The sequence below is a fragment of the Eubalaena glacialis genome, chromosome 19 (assembly GCF_028564815.1).
Source record: "Eubalaena glacialis isolate mEubGla1 chromosome 19, mEubGla1.1.hap2.+ XY, whole genome shotgun sequence".
Classification (NCBI taxonomy): domain Eukaryota; kingdom Metazoa; phylum Chordata; class Mammalia; order Artiodactyla; family Balaenidae; genus Eubalaena; species Eubalaena glacialis.
In genome coordinates this window covers 13,306,136-13,326,492 of record NC_083734.1, presented here as the reverse complement: position 1 = coordinate 13,326,492, position 20,357 = coordinate 13,306,136, and the positions used below count along the sequence as shown (strand labels likewise).

The following is a 20,357-nucleotide window of genomic DNA, read 5'->3' as shown; positions in this document are numbered from 1 at the left end:
GATATAGCAGTGCACAAAATAATCATAGCCCTACCCTCAAGGACCTTCTATTCTAGTGAACCACTCTTTGCCCTCTTCTGCAGGTTCCAGCAACCAGAGTGGCGGCCAGCTGGCCCTCATCCTGATGTCCTCTGGATGGGGGCCTCTGAGCCAGCAACAGAGCCAGGGCAGCGCAGCATGTGCTGTGCTTGGGCGGCCTTGGGACACATCCGGTCTGGCTCCTGATGGGGTGTGTGCTCTGGGTTCCCAGCTCCCCCAGCTTTCCAAAAATCTCTACAAAACTCTCCAGAAATCCTTTTCTTTTGTGGTGTCTTCCTTCTCTGTGTAATGAGAAAACCTGCTCAGACCCGTTTTCTTCCTCTCCTCAGCACCACCCAGCCCACATCTCCATCCCATTCTCCTGGGACTGTGTGGGGTGGAAGACACCTTGTCCTCCATCCTTGTCTTGTTTTACCGTTTCTGGTTGCTATTGACATGCCTTTGCCTCCTTGTACATGTCCTGGTTTGAGGTGGGATAAGGAGACACTTGCTGCTGTGCATGGAGCAAGTTCTGCGTTGGGTGCTGTGTCCGGCTCTGCAGACTGGCTCATGTTATCCCACCACAGCCCTGTGAGTCAGTGCCGTTTTGAGCCTTGTTCCAAGGTGCAGGCGCTCAGACGGCCTCGTCCTATGTGTGAGCAGTGGGCGTGTGGTACCTTCTGGGCAGGGGTGTAGGAAGACTGCTCACACACAAATACAGCCTGCCTGCAGGAGGGGAGCAGAGGAGCCCAGAGCTAGGGCAGGACCCCCAGCAGGGATCTGGTGGGCAGCAGATGGATGGCAGTGGGTGCTACTTCTCCAACTAGGGTCAGAGAGGACGAAGAGGAGGAGGGAGAGGGAAGTGTGCTGGTGGGGGCCCTTGCTGCGATGCAGCAAGAAGGAGAGAACAGGTGGCTGCCCATCTGCCAGGAAAGGTCACGTCCACGTGTAGAGCTGCTGTGGACCAGAGAGAGGCAGGCCAGGCCGCTCCTGCCTGTGGGAAGGGCACAGGGTGCTGAGATGGGGTGGTGGCCCTCCTATACTCGCACATGCTGTATTCCTTCCATTGCTTCTACTTCTTCACCACCTGGGCGGGGGGCTGGCACCAGAGTGAACAAGTAGGGGCATCGGGCAGATTCCTCAAGGCTGGCCTTGCAGTTCCTGTTCACTTCTGTTCCTGCTACGTCGGACCCCCTCTGGCCTTCTCCCCGCAAGGACTCATTTTGTCCTTCTGAAGGAAGACTGGTCGGTTCCTATACTGAGAAGTGGGAGGACACGGCTTGAACCCAGACCGAACCTTGGGGCCCAGCCTGTGGTTTTCTTGGCTGGGTGCTGGCTCTCAGTGATTATTTCACATCCTACTTGACTGGCTGTTAAAGCAGAGCCCAAGGGGAAATGCTGGCCACTGCTCTGATTTGGGTGTTGATGGCTGTTGCTAATAATAAATTAGACAGCTGGGCCGCTGCTATTGATGAGAAGGCCGAATTACATTTCTCTGTGAAAATCCAGCGCCTGGCTTCCCAATGGAGGGGGATCCCCTTCCCAAGAATGCTTTAGGCATTCTGTCCTAAAGGGCCTGTGGGACGATGCCAGTGAGTCAGTGAGCATTTATTGAGTGCCTGCTATGCGCCCTTGGCCGTGTGAAGCAACCTCAGGGGGTGTGGACGAGGGTGGGACTCAGTGGCCGGAGCTGCCGTTCCAGGCTGGCCTGAGTCACCCTGCTTCTGGGTGGAAAAGGAGACTTGCTCTTTGCCAAGGTTGGAACTGTCCCATTGGAAAGTTCAACAAGTCACCCTGAAGTGGGGCTGGGCCAGCTGGGGCCAAGTTGCCACTGGCTGATTTCTGCTCCTGGACGCTGTCCACGCAGCAATTGTCCATCCATGTGTTACTCAAGGCTGAGGCTGAATCACAGCCCTTTCATCTCACCACCTGTGCCAGCCCTGAGGCCATGGAGCATCTTCATTCGGGAAACAGACCCATTTTTAACAGTAATCTAAACACGCTGCCTCTGGGAAGACCAATGAAGTCAAGAAAAGCTAAATCAGGAAAAGCTAACTATCCTGAAGGTACTAGACCATCTCCCAACAGGACCAAGCTTGTTTCCAGAGCAAACTTTCTAATAGTTCCTTATAGTAGTTGCTGTTTACTGAGGGCTGGCTGTGGACCAGGCCCTGGCACTTCTTGTCTACATTCTTACTTCATCCTCCCATGAGCCCTGAAAGGCAGGGGCTGATCCCGCTTTCAGGTGAGGGAAGTAAGAGACATTGAATCACGTGCCTTGTGCCACACAGCCGGCCAGTAGCAGGTCGGTCACTTCCCATACCTGGCTTTGACCACTGGATTCTACTCCCTCCTGTTGAGTTGGCCTTCTTTATCCACGGGTTCTGCATCCACTAGATGAATCTTTAGATTCAACTAAAGATTTCGATTTTGATCCCCAGTTGGTGGAACCTGCGGATAAAGGGGGCAGCTGTGCTCTGCCATTTTAAATAAGGGACTTGCGAATCCTCGGATTTTGGTATTTACAGGGGTCCTGGAACCAATCCCCCACAGATACTGTGGACGACTTTATCTTTCTACTCTACCCAGACCTCGGTAGCTCTCCAGCGCCTTCCAGATTAAGCCTGAATTCTTGGCGTTCGGAATCTCTCAGGCCTAAACCCCAGCCCTCCTTTCCAGTCTGAACTTCAGGATGTTGACCCAGAGGCCTCAGGCAGCCAGGTTCATCCACTCACCATTCACTGAGTACACACCGTGCTTCTCCACCTTTGCCCTCACAGTTACCACTGCCTGTAATGCCCTCTCCACCCTCTCTATCAAGTGATTTCTGTTTATCCTTTAAGGTCTGGTTGGAATCCAGCCTCTTACAAGAAGAATTCCTTGATGTGGTAGTTTTAAAATATGTCCACAAGTTCTTTGATACTTTTCTCCTTCAGAACCTAATTCCCCTCCCCTTGAGTGAGGGCTGGTCGTGGACACTAGCTTCTAAAGAATAGGATAAAAGGGAAAGGATGGTGTAAAGGTAGTATAGCTTCCTTCATGCTTTCTCTCTTGGATCACTTGCTCCGGGGGAGTCAGCCGCCACGTTTTGAGGATACTCAAGCAACCGATGGAGAGGTCCGTGGGATGGGGAACTGGGCCCCCCTGCTGACAGCTTTGTGAGTGTGCCGTCTTGGAAGCAGATCCTCCAATCCCAATCGAGCCTTCAGGTGATGCAGCCTCTGCTGACATCCTGAATGCAACCGCCTGAGAAATCCTGAGCCAGAACTGACCAATGAAGCCACTTTTGAATTCCTGACCCATGGACATTGTTGTGAGTCACCAAGTTTTGGGGTAATTTGTTCTACAGCAGTACAGAACTAATATCCTTACCCCCCAGCAAGAAGTGCTTCATGCCTCCTCTGAACCACTGGTCATCTGTAACATAACCCTGTGTAACTTTGTCTCATAATTAAGGTCAAGTACCCAAGAAATGGAGCCCTTGCCTAGTACTTCCAGTGACCAGTCCATGCCTTCCCAGCGCTTAATCATTTGGGGTTAATTGATTAACCAACACAAGGGCATTGTGTAGGAACACACCTAAGGTATTTTTGGTTGCCAGTTTATATGGATCCCAGGGGGTAAGCTGGATATGGGGGTGACTCTTAGTCTGTAGTACACAGGGCCATGGTTAGACCTGGAAATGAATTGGCCTGAATTCAGGGGCTTTCTGTGGGCACAAAAGGCTGTATAACTTGTGTCCTTGGGCACAGCGTCTTATGAGGGTACAGCAAGGGCATGTAGCAGGAGTTGGGAGAAGCAAAGAAAGGCATGCCAGAGCCTCTGCTTATGTGTTGAAGTCTTTGCAGTTGATTAATTGCAAAAATAACTTATAATTGTTATAGAAAATTTAAAAAATACTGAAAAGCAAAAAGGAAAAAAATTATCCTTAACTTATAACTCATTTTGGCATATATCCTTAAAGATATTTTTCTCTGGAGGGGTGATGTGTGTATTCAACATGAGACATATATGTTGAGAAAAAAGGGGTCACATTGTTCTAAACCCTCCTTTTCTCACTTAGTAGTACAACGTGAATCTTCCTAGAAGCATAATCAACACAGATCTCCTCTTAGAGTATTTTATTGTACGGGCATACTTCCTTGTATGATTTATTCTTTCCCTCATTGATGGGTACTTCGGCTCTTTCCACTTTTTTACCCATAAACAGTGTTTCGACAGATATCCTTGTATACATATCTTTGTGTAGTTCCCCAAATATTGCTTTCGGGTAAATTCCTTTAAGTGGGTTTATGGGCCAAAATACATGAACATTTTTCAGGGTTTGGGCACATAATACCAAATTGCCCTTCAGAAAGTACCAGGCGCACACTTACCTACAGTCCTTGCCAACACTGGATTTTCTTTTTAATTGTGGCCAATCTGATAGGTGAAAGATGTTATCTTACTATTATCTTAATTTCTTTCATAACTTGGGAGGTTGGGCATGTTCCATTTGTTTATTGGTCATTTTATATTTCTCCTTTAGCAAGTTGTTTGTTCCTGTCCTTTGCACATTTTTCTGTTTTCCTTTCCAAAACTTCTTTCTTTGAAATTGAATTATGCCAGTGATGTAGGTCTACCTGCTTGTGAAGCAGGCTGTGTATAAAGCAAAACCCCCTTCACTACTCTCTCCACCTTCTCGATATAATCACTTTTTGATAGTGTGAGGTATATTATTCTGTATTATTCTCTATGTATTTATATACATACATATAGGTCATTTTAAGTTTTGTTTTTATTAAAAGGGGATCGTATTCTATGTGATGTTCTGATTTGCACCCCCCCCCTTAATATATCTTGGAGAGCATCTTATATAAGCAATATAGATCTACTGCTTTCTTTTTGAATAACTGAGTAGTTTTTTTTTTTGAACGGCTTTATTGAGATATAATTCAGTACCATAAAGCCACCCATTTAAAGTATACAGCTTAATGGTTTTTAGTATATTTACAGAATTGTGTAACCATTACCCACAGTCAATTTTAGAACATTTTCATCAGCTCAGAAAGAAACCATATATCCTTTAGTTATCACCTTCCAAATCCCCCATTTCCCTCAGCCCTAAGCAACCACAAATCTACTTTTTGTCTCTATAGATTTGCCTATTCTGGATATTTTATATTAACGGAATCATGTGGCTTTTTGTGTCTGGCTTCTTTTACTTAGCATAATGTTTTCAACGTTTATCCATGTTGTAGCATGAGCCAGTACTTCATTCTTTTTTTTGTTACTGGCTGAATACTATTCCATTGAATGGATATGCCATAATTTGTTTATTCAAAAGTTGATGGACTTTTGGGTTGTTTCCGCTTTTTGGGTATTATGAATATTGCTGTTGTGAACATGAGCGTACAAGTTTTTGAGACATACATTTTTAATATATGTTTTCACTTCTCTTGGGGGTATATACCTAGGAGTGGAATTGCTGGGTCAAATGGTAGTTCTTTTTATGTTGCTGGATTCAGTTTGCTAGAATTTTGTTGAGAATTTTTGCATCTATTTTCATAAGCTATATTGGTCTGTAGTTTTCTTTTCTTGTGATGTTAATTTTGGTGTCAGTGTAGTACTAGCCTTATGGGATAAGTTGAGAAGTGTTCCCTCTTTTATCTTTGGAAGAGTTTGTGAGGAATTAGTATTACTTCTTCTTTAAGGGGTAGAATTCACAACTGAAGCCATCTGGACCTGGGCTTCTCTTTGTGGGTAGTTTTTTGATTACTAATTCAATCTCTTTATTTAATATAGGCCTTTTTAGATTTTCTGTTTCTTCCCAAGTCAGTTTTGGTAGTTTGTGTATTGCTAGGAATTGTCCATTTCATCTCAGTTATTGGCACACAGTTTTTCATAGTATTTGTATTTTATTCTATGTAGCTTATTCTAACCAATTTCCTACATTTAAGTTGTTTCCGTTTTTTGCTGTTACAAAAAATGCTGCAGTGGCCATTATATTGTATCCATCTTTGTGTTCATGTGTAAGTGTGTTTATAGTACACATTCTTCGAAGAGGAATTGTTGGGTCAGAGGTCTGTGTATTTAAATGTTGATTGTTTCTACCTCCTTGTCCTCTTTTTGCTCATCTTTCTAGCCTTACTGATCTGAATAAGTTCTTTATGTCTATTATTCTTGGTATCCTGGAGATTGGAGTTGGTAAGAATACACAGAACAAGTGGGAAGGATAGGTTTGAGAGCTGGGTGTTTGATGGCTGCTTCTGGTCAAGGGTGCTTGATGTGGGTGACCCAAGCTTGTCCTCAACCCTGTACATTCACAAGTGGGGTTTCCAGACCCTGGAACCTGAACTGCTGGGGGGTCAGAGACTCTTTGCCTCTGATGGGCCACCTTTAGCCTGGGAGAGGTCGCTTGGAGTCTGCAGCAGGGCCAGGTCTCTGCAGGTGACTCCACAAGGGTCCTTTCCGTGGTGGTTCTCTTCTGAGAATGCTGAGGGTGATGGGGCTGCAGGCAGTTCTGGCCCATTGGTGCCTGCAGAGGAAAGCAGGGTGGATGCCCTGCCTCTGCATGAAGAAGTGACAAGGACATGCTTCCTTTTCACTGCTTTCTTTTGTTTCCTATTCATCTGGGGACTGTCTCTTCTGGGCGCTCATTAACTCGTGGCTTGCCAGTGCCCTGATGTGGGCAGTGATCTTATGACAAAAAAGTGTAGCTGTTTTCACAGAACGGGAAGTGGGGACACTTCTGGGGCAACCTCTGCATGTGTTTGTTAGGGTAGAGCTTTCAGTCCCTCACCCTTTCATTCCACTTTTTCTCCTTTTGGTCTTACCTGGAGTTTACAAGGGTGGCACCAAAGTAGGTTAAAAGTTTGGACTTACGTAGTTTATGATTTTAAAAATAACCCATCCAGGACACTGGAGGCTGCAGTTCAATGGTTTTTAGGTTTTGCTTACCAGTTCTTGGGTCCCAAAAGGTGCCTTGGGGACAGGGGACAGGGACAGGCAGAGGTGGCGCATCAGGGGCTCTGCCTTGGCCAGAGCAGCTGTGCTTTTACTGGTTTTGTATGTTGGAGTTCTAAGTGAGACTTCTGTGAGAAGACAGAAGAACTGTGTGTTGCCACAAAAGTTGGAAAACTACTTGTGTGGGACATCTTGGCCTCACTGTTGGGTTGAAAACATCCCAAACACGAATCCTGCTGGAGGCTGAATCCCAGGGCCGACAGGCGTTTTGGAGACCTTGGCTTTTCCCAGGGGCCCCTCCCTCTTGACAGAGACTGAGTAACTGTTCTCCCCAGGGCCATTTGCCAGCCCGGGCATGCTTTTTTCCCCCTCTTGTTGTATGGGGTATTCTGGCCCTCCAGCCCTGCAAAGGCAAGATCAAATTATCTTCTCTCTTGATCCAAATTATTTTTGTCCCTGGGGAAGCCCTGGGTCGAGCTTCCAGACAGTCAACGGAGAGGCATTCTCAGCAGACCTCCTGGCTGACGCCCCATCTTTCTCTCCCCGCCCTCTTTGTGTCTTTCAGTCAGCGGAGTTCTTTGAGATGCTGGAGAAAATGCAGGTGAGCATCCTCATTGTCGGGGAGCCAAGCACCGGGTGGGGATGCTGCAGTGACCTCAGCGGACACGACACCAGCAGAACCCACAGGCAAAACTCGGGTCCTTGGAGGGAGGGCAGAGAAGAGAGAACTCACAGTCCTGATGGCCTGGACCACCTGAGGCCATTTCCATGTCGAACGGCACAGAGGATTCTGGGACGGCTCCCGCCTGAAGGATGGAGAGAAGACAGACAGAACCTGCCAGCAGGGCAGACGGATGTGGGGAGGGTTTGAGAGGGTCGGTTGTTCATGGAATGGGTTGGAAAGAAAGCCCCTTCTTAGGGGACTCATCTCACGTCTGCGAGGCAGAGCAGCGGAGTGGGAGACAGACCTGAGTTCAAATCCTGCATCTAATACTCGCTAGCACTAGTTCCTTTCCTTTTCTAAGCTTCTCGCTCCTGTTTTCTGTCTACTCACAGCACTGTTCTCACCTCACTCTGACACCAGACGTGTGGCAGTTTTCCCACACTAAACAGTTCTGCGAAACCAGCTGGGTGCCCTACAGTTTCACTCAATTCTGAGACTGTCTACCTGGAGATAGGGTCAGCTCCCACAGGTGAAGGGCTCAGTCTCACAAGACCACCCTCCTCCCCTGACTTCGACACCAATCCCAAGTCCAGGTTGGCACCTGTGCTTCTGACTCACTGGCTATAAATCGGAGGTTCCCACGACCCCCTCCTCGGGTTTGATTAATTTGCTAGAGTGGTTCACAGAACTCAGGAAAACAGTTTACTACTAGATTATCAGTTTATTATATAAAGCTGTAACTCAGGAACAGCCAGATGGAAGAATGGCCTAGGGCAAGGTATGTGGGAAGGGGTGCAAGCTTCTGTGCCTTCTTTGGGCACAGCATGTGTTCACCAACCAGGAAGTTCCCAAGACCCTGTCCTTTTGGGTTTTTGTGGAGGCTTCTTTACATGGGCATGATTGATTAACTCATTGGGTATTGGTGATTGATTGAATCTCCAGCCCCTCTCCCCTCTCTGGAGGTTGGGGGTGGGGCTGAAAGTTCCAACCCTCTAATCGGGCTTGGTTCCCCTGGCAACAAGCCTCCATCCTTAGGGGCTTCCCAAAAGTTACCTCATTAACATAAACTTATAACAAGACACTCCTTTCACCTTTATGGCTCTGGAGCTGTTTCAGGAATCAAGGACAAAAGTCCAAATGCTATAACAAAAGATGCTCCCATTGCTCTTATCACCTAGGAAATTCCAAGGGTTTTAGGAGCTCTGTGCCTCAAATTGCATGAAGACCAAATATATATTTCTTATTATAAATCACAATATCACAGCTTCTATAAATAAGAATGCCTGCTTACATGTAAAATACCCACTTACATGGTTGTTGGGATGAAACGAGAAATATGTAAATACTTTGTAGGCACTGCACAAAGATCAGTGTTCAGTGTGGATTTGGGGGTCCTTTATAGTCACCCCTCACCAAGGGGTCAGGGCTCACAGAGGAGAACCACTGCCCTAGGGAATATGGGGGGAGGTCCAGAAGGCTTAATAAATGTAGGTGGGAAGAAGATGCTGATAATAGCCCACGTATTTCAAGCACTTCTCTGGGCTCAGAGATTGACAGGCATTATCTCATGTCTTCCTGACAAGGCTCACAAGAAGTAGGCATATTATTATTATCCCCATTTCACAGGTGAGAAAACTGAGGCACAGAGATATTAAATAAAACACTTAACGGCTCAGGGCTAGTAAGTAGCTTCAAGGCTTAGCCACTATATTATGGTGCTCTTTACCCTAAGTAGATGCTCCAGGCTCCAGGAAGGAGGATCCGGTAGTGATGGAAGGTCTAGGAGGAGAGGCAGAGAGCGTGCCCACAGCGGGCCTGAGATGCAGGTGGAGATGCTGAGAAGGCAGCTGCTATCAGCAAACGTGGTCCTCATGGGAAAGCCAGGTCTCCCTAAGGCGGGAGGGGGAGGGACTGTTTGAGGGAAAACTATTATTAGTGGTTGTGTCATTATCACGAGCAAGTTATTAAAATGCTGCTCTGTGCCCAGCAGTGTGTGGACTACAAACTGATTTATGTGCATTTAGGGAACGTACAGTCAAGTTGCGGAAACAGGGAGGGCACCGGCCTTGACAGTGAGTGATGGGAGGCAGTGTGTAATAGGTGCTCAGTAAAGCTGGGATCTTCACCTCGAGCCATGGAATCCCTGCACTCTGGCAAGCTGGCGGGGAGTTTGCAGCTCACCCTGCCTTCTCTCTGGTTGCTCCCACGATCCACTCACCCCTCACCGCTAGCCGGGGTCCCCGGCCTCCCCAACAATGGGCTTCTCTGAGCACAGAATCCAGCCCCACTTAACCGGCCTCATCATCCTCGTGTTTCGAGGCTGCTGGGTTGTCCTCTCAACTAGATTGGGAGCCTGGCAAGGACAGGGGTCTTTTTTTTTTTTTTTTGCCATGCTATGCAGCTTGTGGGATCTTAGTTCCCCGACCAGGGATTGAACCCGCGCCCTCTGCAGTGAAAGCGTGGAGTCTTAACCACTGGACCACCAGGGAAGTCCCAGGGGTCTGGTTGCTTCCTGTGTGTCTCCACGGCAGGCGGCTGACACCCTTGGGTGGTTGGTCAATTTCATCTCAGTTGAGACTGCTGGTGGCTGAAACCGGACTCCCCAGTGCTTGGGCCTCTACCACGTGCCCACTGGGTCCCAGCCTCCGAGGGGCCACAGTTTCCAACTCCTCTGCCTGTATGAAACTCACATGGGAAGCGGCTTCTATGAAGTGTGGCTGGAGTCTGTCCTTGAGTGTGGGCGCCCTCTCTCATGCTGCGGGCGTGAAGACTGAGCCTCAGAGCAGTGAAGCATCCAGGGCACTCTGAGAGTTGTGAAGAGCTGAAACTAAGATCCAGGACTCCTGACCTCCCAGACAGAGAGTCTAGGGATTTGAAGAAGGGCACAATCCCTGTGAAGCAACAGGGGCTGAGTGCACAAGCTTTGGATCCCTTTGGTCCTAGGTTCAAGTTCTAGCTGAGTATCCTTGGTCAAGTCACTCTACCTCTCTGAGCCTCAGTGTCTTCACGGCTAGGAATGGGGGTGGGGGGCATAATCATAATACCTGTTGCAAAGGATGACACACAAAGACGGCCCAGTGCTGCGTGGTGGCTCTGTCGTGGGGGAAGGCACGGGAGGAGGTTTGCTGTCCTGCCCAGGGGCTGTTGCCAGGCAGGGATGACTAGTGCAGGGCAAACAAAACAAACTCCTGACATCACCCCCATCCCCATCCGCCCAGTTTGCCTCCCTGGGCAGGGTCTGCTGGCCGCTCAGGTGGTTTTTATGCTTGTGTGTGGGAAGGAGCACCTGTCCAGCGGGAGGGGGCCCTCCCACGCCCTCCCACGCCCTCCCACGCCCTCTTGAACAACACCGCAGGTGACTCAGCCCAGCCAAGTCTGGAGAAGCCCAAGTCTAAATCCACCCAGTGAGCAGGAGTCTTGTGCTCTGAGAGCTGTGGGATAGGACCGTGCACTTGTAGACACACTTGTAGACGCACAGCCCAGCTTCAAATCCAGGTGCTGTCACTCACAAGCTGTGTGACGTTAGGCCAGCAACCTACTCCCTGGGCCTCAGTTTCCTCGTTGGTAAATAGGTGCTGAGGGCTTCAAAGGAGACAACAGAGGGAGCGCCATGGAAGGCCAAGTTCCTGAGGTGTATTATTATGATCAGGCAGCGGCCGCTTCTGGACACTCGTCTCTCTAGAGGGGACCTGTTTCTCCTAGTGTGTCGCATTGTGCCCCAGCGTCTCCCACCCTCGTTGGATTTATTCAAACAATCTTGGGAACACCATGTGCCCCCCTCCCTCAAAACCTAGTTAATTCAGAACGTGACTATAGGACCAGGCCCTGCTCCCCGGAAGAGCATTTTCCAGATACCTGCAGATGATCCCCTTTAATCCAGGCCCAGTCATGGTGCCTGTCCCTTGCGGTGACACATCTATGAGGCGGGAGGGTGGGTGTTAGAATCCTCATTTTGCAGATGAAGCCATGGAGGCTGCAAGAGACTCAACTTTGTCAAGGGTCATGGATAGTAAGACAGCGGCAGAGTGAGGACCGGGTGGCCTGCCTGTCACCCGTGGACCTTCCCACCAGGGAGGGGTGGAGCTGGTGTGGCATGAAGTCCAGCATGTGGGCATCGATGACACCCGAAGATGCAGGTTCCCATCCTCACCCCTTACCTACTGGCTTTGAGAGAGCCTGGTGGAGATATTTAAGCACCAAGACGAAAATGCTGCCTACCCGTAGTTTTACTATATACTGATCACTCTTCCAAGGGCTTAACACACTCTCAACATTTAATCTTCACCACAAGAGTAAGTGATGTTTTCGTTCCCATTTTACAGATGGGAACACCGAGCTACAGAGAGGCTTTGTGACTTGCCCAAGGTCATCAGGTCATAAGGGACAGTGTTGGGATTTGAATCCTGGTGATCTGGCTTGAGTCCACGCTCTTAACCCCCTACGCTGCTGCCTTGCCTGAGGCTGCTGTGAGGCCTGAGTGTGTAAGGGCCCAGCACGTGCCAGCTGTTGCTGCTATTGTTACTAACCTCCAGCTAAGGCAGCTGCTCCTGATAGACTCCTCTGTTTGGCCTGTCTTCTGTGACCTTTGCTTTTCCATGGATCCTCTTTTCCTTGTTTCTGCAGGGGATCAAGCTTGAAGAGCAGAAGCCGGGACCCCAGAAGAACAAGGTGGGCTGGGCGGGTGACAGGCAGGGGACAGAGCTGGCATGCTGGGGTCTGCTATCTTACACTAACTCTTATTTTCACCAAGAGCCACTTAAGTGGCCACACTGTGTTGACCGGTGCACAGTGGGCAGCAAGGGGGGCCCTGGCTTGATGCCTTTGGGGCAGCTTCAGGGTGGGCTGGGGTGGAGGCCTTGGTGAGACAAGGCTCGTGGCTCAGCTTGGCTTCTCTGCACCTGCTCCTGCAAACGGACTGCATGCAGCACGTAGGGGTGTCAGGCTCTATGCTCCAGGCTCCAGAGGCATCAGCTCTCAGCTTCAGCTTCCATTGCCAAGGCGCAGGCATGCAGCTTATCACTTAGAGGTTAACCCCCTTTCCTGGAGGGGGCTAGGTGGGACCAGAGGTCATCTTCCTGTTACAGCATCCTAGGGTGAGAAGCTGGGTCACAGGAGTGTGGGACTCAGCACTCTGCATACTGCATCTTCAGCTGGCAGGGTTTGCACTCAGGTTCTGTCAGTTTGGGGAAGAACTCAAGCCAGATCCCAGAGCTGCCTCTAGGCTGTTCTGTCCGGTGTTCTTCCCACTGATGCTCCCAAAGCCCTGGTGCAGCCTGCCAGGCCCCCCAGCGTACTCTTTACCCCCTCTGGAGTAAGGAGTGGAGAGGGGAATGGAAACAGTGATCAAACTTTCTGGGCATTGCCGGGACTAATGGTGACATTGTCTGGTTTGTCTTGCAGGACGACTACATTCCGTACCCCAGCATCGATGAGGTAGGAACCCCCCTGGCCGCACTGCAGCTCTGGGTCCTGTCTTTGGGGGGGGGCCGGGGGAGCTGACGGTGATGATGTTGATGGTCCCTGCCCCACCCCACGTGGGAGAGAACCCTGGCCCTGGGACTTGAGGGCTTGAGGCCTCTTGCCATCTTTCCCTTTGTGACCTTAGCTTTTCCATGTTTAAATTGGGGGTACCCATCCAAGCTTTGCACCTCTGATATTACAGGGTTGGTGAAGCTGGAGACGTTGTAGGGCTTAGGGGAGGGGTTCATGTTGCTGCTTTTGGCCTCAAAGACGGGATCCCCTCCTTGGAGCAGTTCAGAGGTTGGAGGGCACCCCTACTGGCACCTCTCCCCACCTCCTGCAGACCCAGGGCAGGCTGCAGTGCAAGACTCTCCCTCTGCCTCTAGGTGGTGGAGAAGGGAGGCCCATACCCCCTGATCGTCCTGCCCCAGTTTGGGGGCTATTGGATTGAGGACCCTGAGAACGTGAGCACGCCGACCTCCCTGGGCAGCAGCATCTGTGAGGAGGAGGAAGAGGACAACCTCAGTCCCAGCACGTTTGGCTACAAGCTCGAGTGCAAGGGTGAAGCCAGGGCCTACCGCAGGCACTTCCTGGGGAAGGTGAGGCCCAGGGGGCCGGGGGGCAAAAATAGCTGCTGGAGGGGGAGGGCCCCAGGAACCCAGCGTTCCTCTCCAGTTACCCCTTTATCTCTGTCTCTCCTTTTCGAAGTCGCCCGCCCCGTCCTTGCTGCCTGCCTGTGTCCTCGTTGGAGAGGTCTGACCGACTCTGCTCCTGGGCAGGGGTGGGGCGGACGGAGGGTGTGCAGAAGTTAGGAAGGCTCTTGGTGTGATGAGTCTGGGTGGGGATCACCCCCTACAAATATTTTAGGAGGTGATGGAATGGGTAGTGTTTGGGGGTGAAGGAGGGTGGAAGGGACAAATATGTTCTCACACCTTGGAAGTCTGTTTCTGTCAAAGTGGTACAAGTCTCTCGTGTCCTCATTCAAGCAGGTCCCCCTGAGTACTTGTACCGGATGATGTGCTGTGAGCCTCTGATGGCTTAAAAGTGACAAAGTTACATTTCTTTAAATACATTCTGCCCATTAGACTTGCCAGGTTCTGGAAGTCCCGAAGGCAGATTCCAGAAATCTCCGGCCTAAGGCAGCTTTGCAGTCTTAGGAGCTGCATCAGAACCCCCTGGGGAAGGTGTTAAAGTGCAGATTCGAGGGCCGCATCCTGATATGGCCTGTCTGGTATGGGCTCCCTGGGCCAGGAAGAGACCCACTGTCCAGAGGACCTCCTGGCTCCCCTTGGGTGGAGGTGCCAGTGGTCCTCCTAGCTTTATTCCCACAGATAGTCTGAATTGGCAAGCGTTGCCCCTGGAAGCAAGGAAGGGGACTCGATATCTTGTGGTGAAGAACTTGGGCTTTGGTCAAGACAGGTGTGGGTCTGAACCCTGGATCTTTCACTTATTAGTTGTGCGACCCTGGACAGTTAACAACTCTGAACTTGGTTTACCCATCTGTGAAATGGAGATGGTGTTTTCTCCTGCATAAAGTTGTAGTCAGGATTAAAGGAGATAAGGGCGATTAGGCCCTCGGCCCAATGCCTGGCACATCCTGGGACTCAGTTGGGCCTCTTACTGTGACCCTTCTCCTTCTTCCCCTCCTCCACCCTCCCCCCATCATCACCAATAGCAGCCACAGCAGTAGCATCCTTCTCTTCAGCATTGCTATGGGGCTTCTGACTCCTGGTGAAGGAGGTGATTTGGGGGGAACCTGTCCGGAGGGTCCCCTCCTCCCCGCTAACACCTGATTTCTGTCTCTAGGATCATCTAAACTTCTACTGTACCGGCAGCAGTCTGGGGAACTTGCTCCTGTCCATCAAGTGTGAGGAGGCGGATGGTATTGAGTACCTTCGGATCATTCTCAGGTGGGGCTTCTGCACTGTTAGAGGCCATGCCTCTAGTGGCCAGGACCCAGAAATACCAGTCTGACCAGTCTGCTCTGGGTGTGCTGGGGAAACAGACCTGGCTGGAATCTTGGGGCTATGTCTGAGTTGCCAGGCAGGGAGACCAGGTGTTTATGCCTGGGGCTGATTGCGGGAGTCAGAGTGGTGTCTGGTTCAAGGTCATCTAGACCGTACCCCAACCTGCCTCTCTTGTGGGAAGTGGGACTCTGAGGAAGATGGCTTATCCTGCTGAGATGCAACTCCAACCTGTCCTGGGAGAGGGTTTGCCAGAATACTACCTACGGTGTGCAGCCAGTCAGGGAAAATAGATCCCAAAGCATCTGTGTGCACCCGAGACGGAGTCGTGGTCACAACGGGAGCACTGATTCACAGCTAAGCCGGGGACCTCTCTCTGGAATATGACCTCCTCAAGGGCAGGAACTGGAACTGGTTTCTGTTTGGTGTGACTAACGTGTTTTGTAGAACCTCCTTTGCAATAATGACAGAGGGATGGTCTGTTGTCTCTGCAGGCTTATGGTCTAGTGGAGAGGAACATGGAGGAGTTTAATATGTGGTGCAGGTATTATTTTAGTGATTTACACAGGACGCTGTGGGAGCACAGAGTCTGTCTTATTTATCTCTGTCCCCGGTGGGCTGGTGGAGAAGCCAGGAAGACCAGTGCTGGTGCTTAGCCATGAACCTGTCAAGCTCCCAGTCCATATTTGTGAATCTAACTGGAAGTCCTTGAAGGTATTTGGAAAAGAGCAATAACATTTTTTTTTTTTTCTGCCCAGATTTTGAGATAAATTTGGGATGGACAGGGATACATAGCCTTGCTGTAGGAGAGGTGAGAGGCAGGGGGGGTGCTGGTACAAGGAGTTGTCAGCACTCATCCAATTTTGATTTGCTTTTTATTAAGAAAGGAAGCAGTTTTCTTTGCTGAGGTTCACCTGGCTAGAAATGATGTTTGCAAGGCAAGGAAGAGTCCATTAAATCGCTAGAGCCAATTTTCTGAGGGAGTAATACCTGGATCCCCATCTCCTAATAGGATTTTGAGCTAGGTGAACCTCTGTAAAGAAAATTACTCCCTTTCTTAATAAAAATCAGACCCAGGTTGGGTAGAATTTCTGAGTAAGAAGATAATTGAACACAAGGATCTAACCCTCTTTTTCTAGTATATAGCCTATCTGAAATGCTGCACCTGGACTAAAAATGAGAGAAAGATGCCCAGCACACAACATACTTTGATGATTTTTTTTTTTTTGGTAATCTGTGGGGTAGTTAGGACTGTAATGTAGGTGATATTGAGAGTTGAACCCCATTGCTTCTTCCTTAGAAAGCAATGTAGTGTGGGAATATATGAAATTGGAGATTTGGGGACAATTCTGTGCTGTTTAGAAGTAAGAGTGAGCCCTGGAACAGTCAGGGGTCTTTCTACATGGAACCACTTTTGTTGTTTGGGGTCAATAGCATTTGAAATCAGTGCCCTGGGGAGCCCAAGCTCAAATGTGGCTCTCCCAAACAGAAATCCAGCGAGTGGGGTGGCAGAGAGAAGCCATTCACCAGCTAGGAAGTTGGATAATCACATCGTGTACCCAGAGTAATGGCCAAATTGAAAACCAGACATAAGAAAATTGGTCCCACAGCCTAGTAACTTTACCAGGCACAAAGAAGAAATTATGCAGAGATGAAATTCCTCTGCTGGCAGTGACTCCTGTCCCAGCTTCTTCCTCATTCCCTGTAGGCTTCTGGATTATTTAATTGATGTCTTATAACAACCAGCTCTCTAGCCTAAAATCTGAGGAGAGTATTCTAACAGCATCCGTGTGTGCCATGAGAGTTGCCAAGGAGAATCTACTCACAGTTTGGAGATAAATAACAAGCCTGAGTAGATGTCTCCTTTTTCAAGTTTGGATATAAAAAGAAGAAGGAGAGGGGGAAAAAAACCCCTCATAGTTTGGTGAAAGAAAAGATTCTGCATCTAAAAAAGTATAACCTAGCATTTAGAAGGTAGGGAAATAACCAAGCTTTGAAAAGGATTTGTCATAGAAAGCCAAGTAAAATTTAGATATCTATTAACTTTGTGTTTTCAGCAGACTTCTAGAAAAAAATAAACTGTTTTAAAGACAAAAGATTAAATAAGGCAATAGAATGATATGAAGAAGGTGCTGGTTAAATTAAGGAAATAATATAAAAAAACTAAAAATGGCCAAGAAGAATTCTAAATGATATTACAAACAGTAGAGAGCAGAATCTACTTTGTGGAAAACCCAGTTAGTAATATTGAGAATAAGCTTAAGAAGCTCTCACATAATTCAAAGGTAAACACAACAACTGTAAAATGATAAGCAAAATTATAATGAATGTGGAGGATAGTGAACAGGAGTTAAACATGTGGATAATGGATGTTCTTAAGCTGATTGAAGATTTAAATCTGCAGATCAAAATGACTCACCAAATATCAGACAAAATCAATGAAAGGAAACTAATAGCTGGACATATTCTGATGAAAATTTAATATTCCATGGATATAAAATCACTGGTAGAATGAAAACATTTCAAATAAGAAAGGATGACAAGAAAACATACCCATATAGAAAAAGAGAGAAAATAGAGGAATCATAAATAAATAAATATGATAATGGAAATAAGTCTGGGTACATAGGTGATGTATAATAAATATAAATAAGTTAAATTCCACTATCACACAGAAAAGATTCTCAGTTTGGGTCATCTCTCCAAGGAAAAAAAAATCAATAAATTAATTTTATTAAAGAAAGTAACTATATTTAAAAAGAAAAGTGTTGAGAAAAAGTTACAACAATCAAATCTGAAAAGAAAGCAGAGTGGGCAATATTAATATGGAAAAAAAAATTAAAGGCAAAACAATCAGTGTGACAAAGAGGGCTGTTGTCTATTTGTGAAAGATAAAATCCACAGCGAAGATATCTTATGAACCTTTTTGTTGTTAATAGTATATATTTTAACATAATATATGTGTATATATATATACACACATATATATATATATAGTGATTAAAATATGGAGAAATTGGCAGAATACAATTGTAGCGGTAGATTTTAACATACTTCTTACCACTTGACATCGACTAGGGTAGGGAATGAGAGGGTATGGATAATCTCATTAATATTATTTATGTCAATTGTATATATGTATCTTTATATGTATCTTTACCTATACTTGGCTATCAAACTTTGATCCTCTCATGGAGATTTCTGCTTCTTTTCAAGTGTCTATGGAATATTTACACAAATTGATCATAAGGTAGATAGGGCTTTAAAACAAAACCTAGACTTCTAGGCTCCAACCATTTAAAAAAATAACAAATTGTTATACATATATAACAATTATATATAACATATATGTGTAACATATATACACATATATATGTTATATATGTACATATATAACATACATACATATATATTTGAATATAAATATGTAAGATATATAAAGACATGAATAACTATATATCTTCCCATTTCCTCATTTCCCTAGCATTCTGTAGAACCTAGTGTTCTGTAACTTGCATCTCGTAACAATATATCTAGAGTTCTTTCCATATTAGTACATAAAGAGTTTCTTAATTCCTTTTACTGCTGCATAGTATTCTATTACTTGAATGTGAAATAATTTATTTAATAGATCCCCTATTAATGGCCATTGTCAGTCTTTCAGTATCACAAATAATGCTGCAATGAATAACCTTGTACAAATGTTAATTTGTATGGACTAAAATAATTTCTCAGAAGTAAAATAGCTGGGTCAGAACATAAATGCACATGTATTTTAATAGATTTGCCAAATTGCCTTCAGTAGGAGCTGTATAAATTTGAACTTGGATTTTTGCCAATCTGATAGTTGAAAATGGTATTTTAGTATAGTTTAAATTCATAATAATTTTATTGAATTATGTTGGGCATGTCTTCATATATTTAAGGATCACATGTATTTATTTTCTGTGAACTGTCTGTTCATAAGCTTTGCTCCTTTTTTTTAAAAAAAGGATTGTTAGCCCAAATTTCTATTTTTAAAAATCTTACAGATCATTCTTGATAGCAGTAGATTTAGGAACCAGAGTTTTGAGCCACAGAGTAAATCTAAATAAATTTTAAAAATCAGACACTTTGGGCTTCCCTGGTGGCGCAGTGGTTGAGAATCTGCCTGCCAATGCGGGGGACACGGGTTCGAGCCCTGGTCTGGGAGGATCCCACATGCCGCGGAGCAACTAGGCCCGTGAGCCACAATTACTGAGCCTGCGCATCTGGAGCCTGTGCTCCGCAACAAGAGAGGCCGCGACAGTGAGAGGTCCGCGCACCGCGATGAAGAGTGGCGCCCCCACTTGCCGCAACTAGAGAAAGCCCTCGCACAGAAACGAAGACCTAACACAGCCATAAATAAATAAATAAATAAAATGGAAAAAAAAAAAAACAGACACCTTGCTAGATATATTTGCTTACAATTTGACAGTAAAACTACAAATTAATAACAGTAATGTTTAAAAAACTCACTTAACCACTTAGAAGTAGGCTATCTCAACACTTTCCTAAATAACTGTTGGGCCAAAGAGGAGATCAAAGCTGAAGTTATAGAATATTTATAAAATAATGACATTTAAAATATTACATCTAAAAGCTTATGGGTTGTGTCCAAAGCTATACTTAGAAGAAAATTAATTGCCTTAAAAAGTTCCTTATTCAAAAAGAAAGAATCATATTTGTAAGTTGTTGTTAGTAACCTGTCTGTGCCTCAGTTTGTTTACCTGTGAAATAGTGATGGTAGTATCCACCTTAAAATTATTGAATGCATATTATGTGTCAGAACCTGATACATTGTAGCTACTCAAGAATGGTAGCTGCTATTATTATCAATATTATTACTTAAAGTAAGAGGAAGGAGTTAACAAAGATTAAAGTTGAAACAAATAAATTAGAAATAAAAAACCTCATGAGATTTGATAAGTAAATCTAAACTACAGATTTATTTATAGCCTAGAAAAAGATAAACTTCTGTTGAGGGAACAAAATAACAACAAAATAGGTAACTATTCAGCTAGTCAAATACAGATAAAAAGAGAAAATAAAAATACACAAAATTAGGCATTAAGAAGGCATATAACCACAGATGTAAAGAAGATCAAACAATTTAACAATAGATGTTAATAGACATTATGTTCAACCAATGCTATTATATTGAAAATTTTATTTGAAGCAGATGCCTTTCTGGGAAAGTATACATTACTAAATTTAACATGAGGTGAAAAACCTGACCGGCTCAATAATAATAATGGAATAAATTGAAAAAGTTCTCAAAGAATGAT

At 46.4% G+C, this 20,357-nt stretch overlaps 1 protein-coding gene across 5 annotated transcripts in view; it reads left to right on the top strand.

Moving 5' to 3' along the window:
- The window catches only part of RAP1GAP2 (RAP1 GTPase activating protein 2), a 142,060-nt gene that overhangs the window by 73,327 nt on the left and 48,376 nt on the right, over positions 1-20,357 (top strand). For 3 of the 5 annotated variants that reach the window (XM_061176461.1, XM_061176458.1, XM_061176457.1), the window contains exons 3-7: positions 7,529-7,564; positions 12,251-12,295; positions 13,028-13,060; positions 13,474-13,686; positions 14,894-14,997. In XM_061176461.1, coding sequence (XP_061032444.1) covers positions 7,529-7,564; positions 12,251-12,295; positions 13,028-13,060; positions 13,474-13,686; positions 14,894-14,997 — 431 coding nt within the window. The remainder of the gene's footprint in view (positions 1-7,528; positions 7,565-12,250; positions 12,296-13,027; positions 13,061-13,473; positions 13,687-14,893; positions 14,998-20,357) is intronic. The other 2 variants (XM_061176460.1, XM_061176459.1) reach the window with 1 other exon arrangement.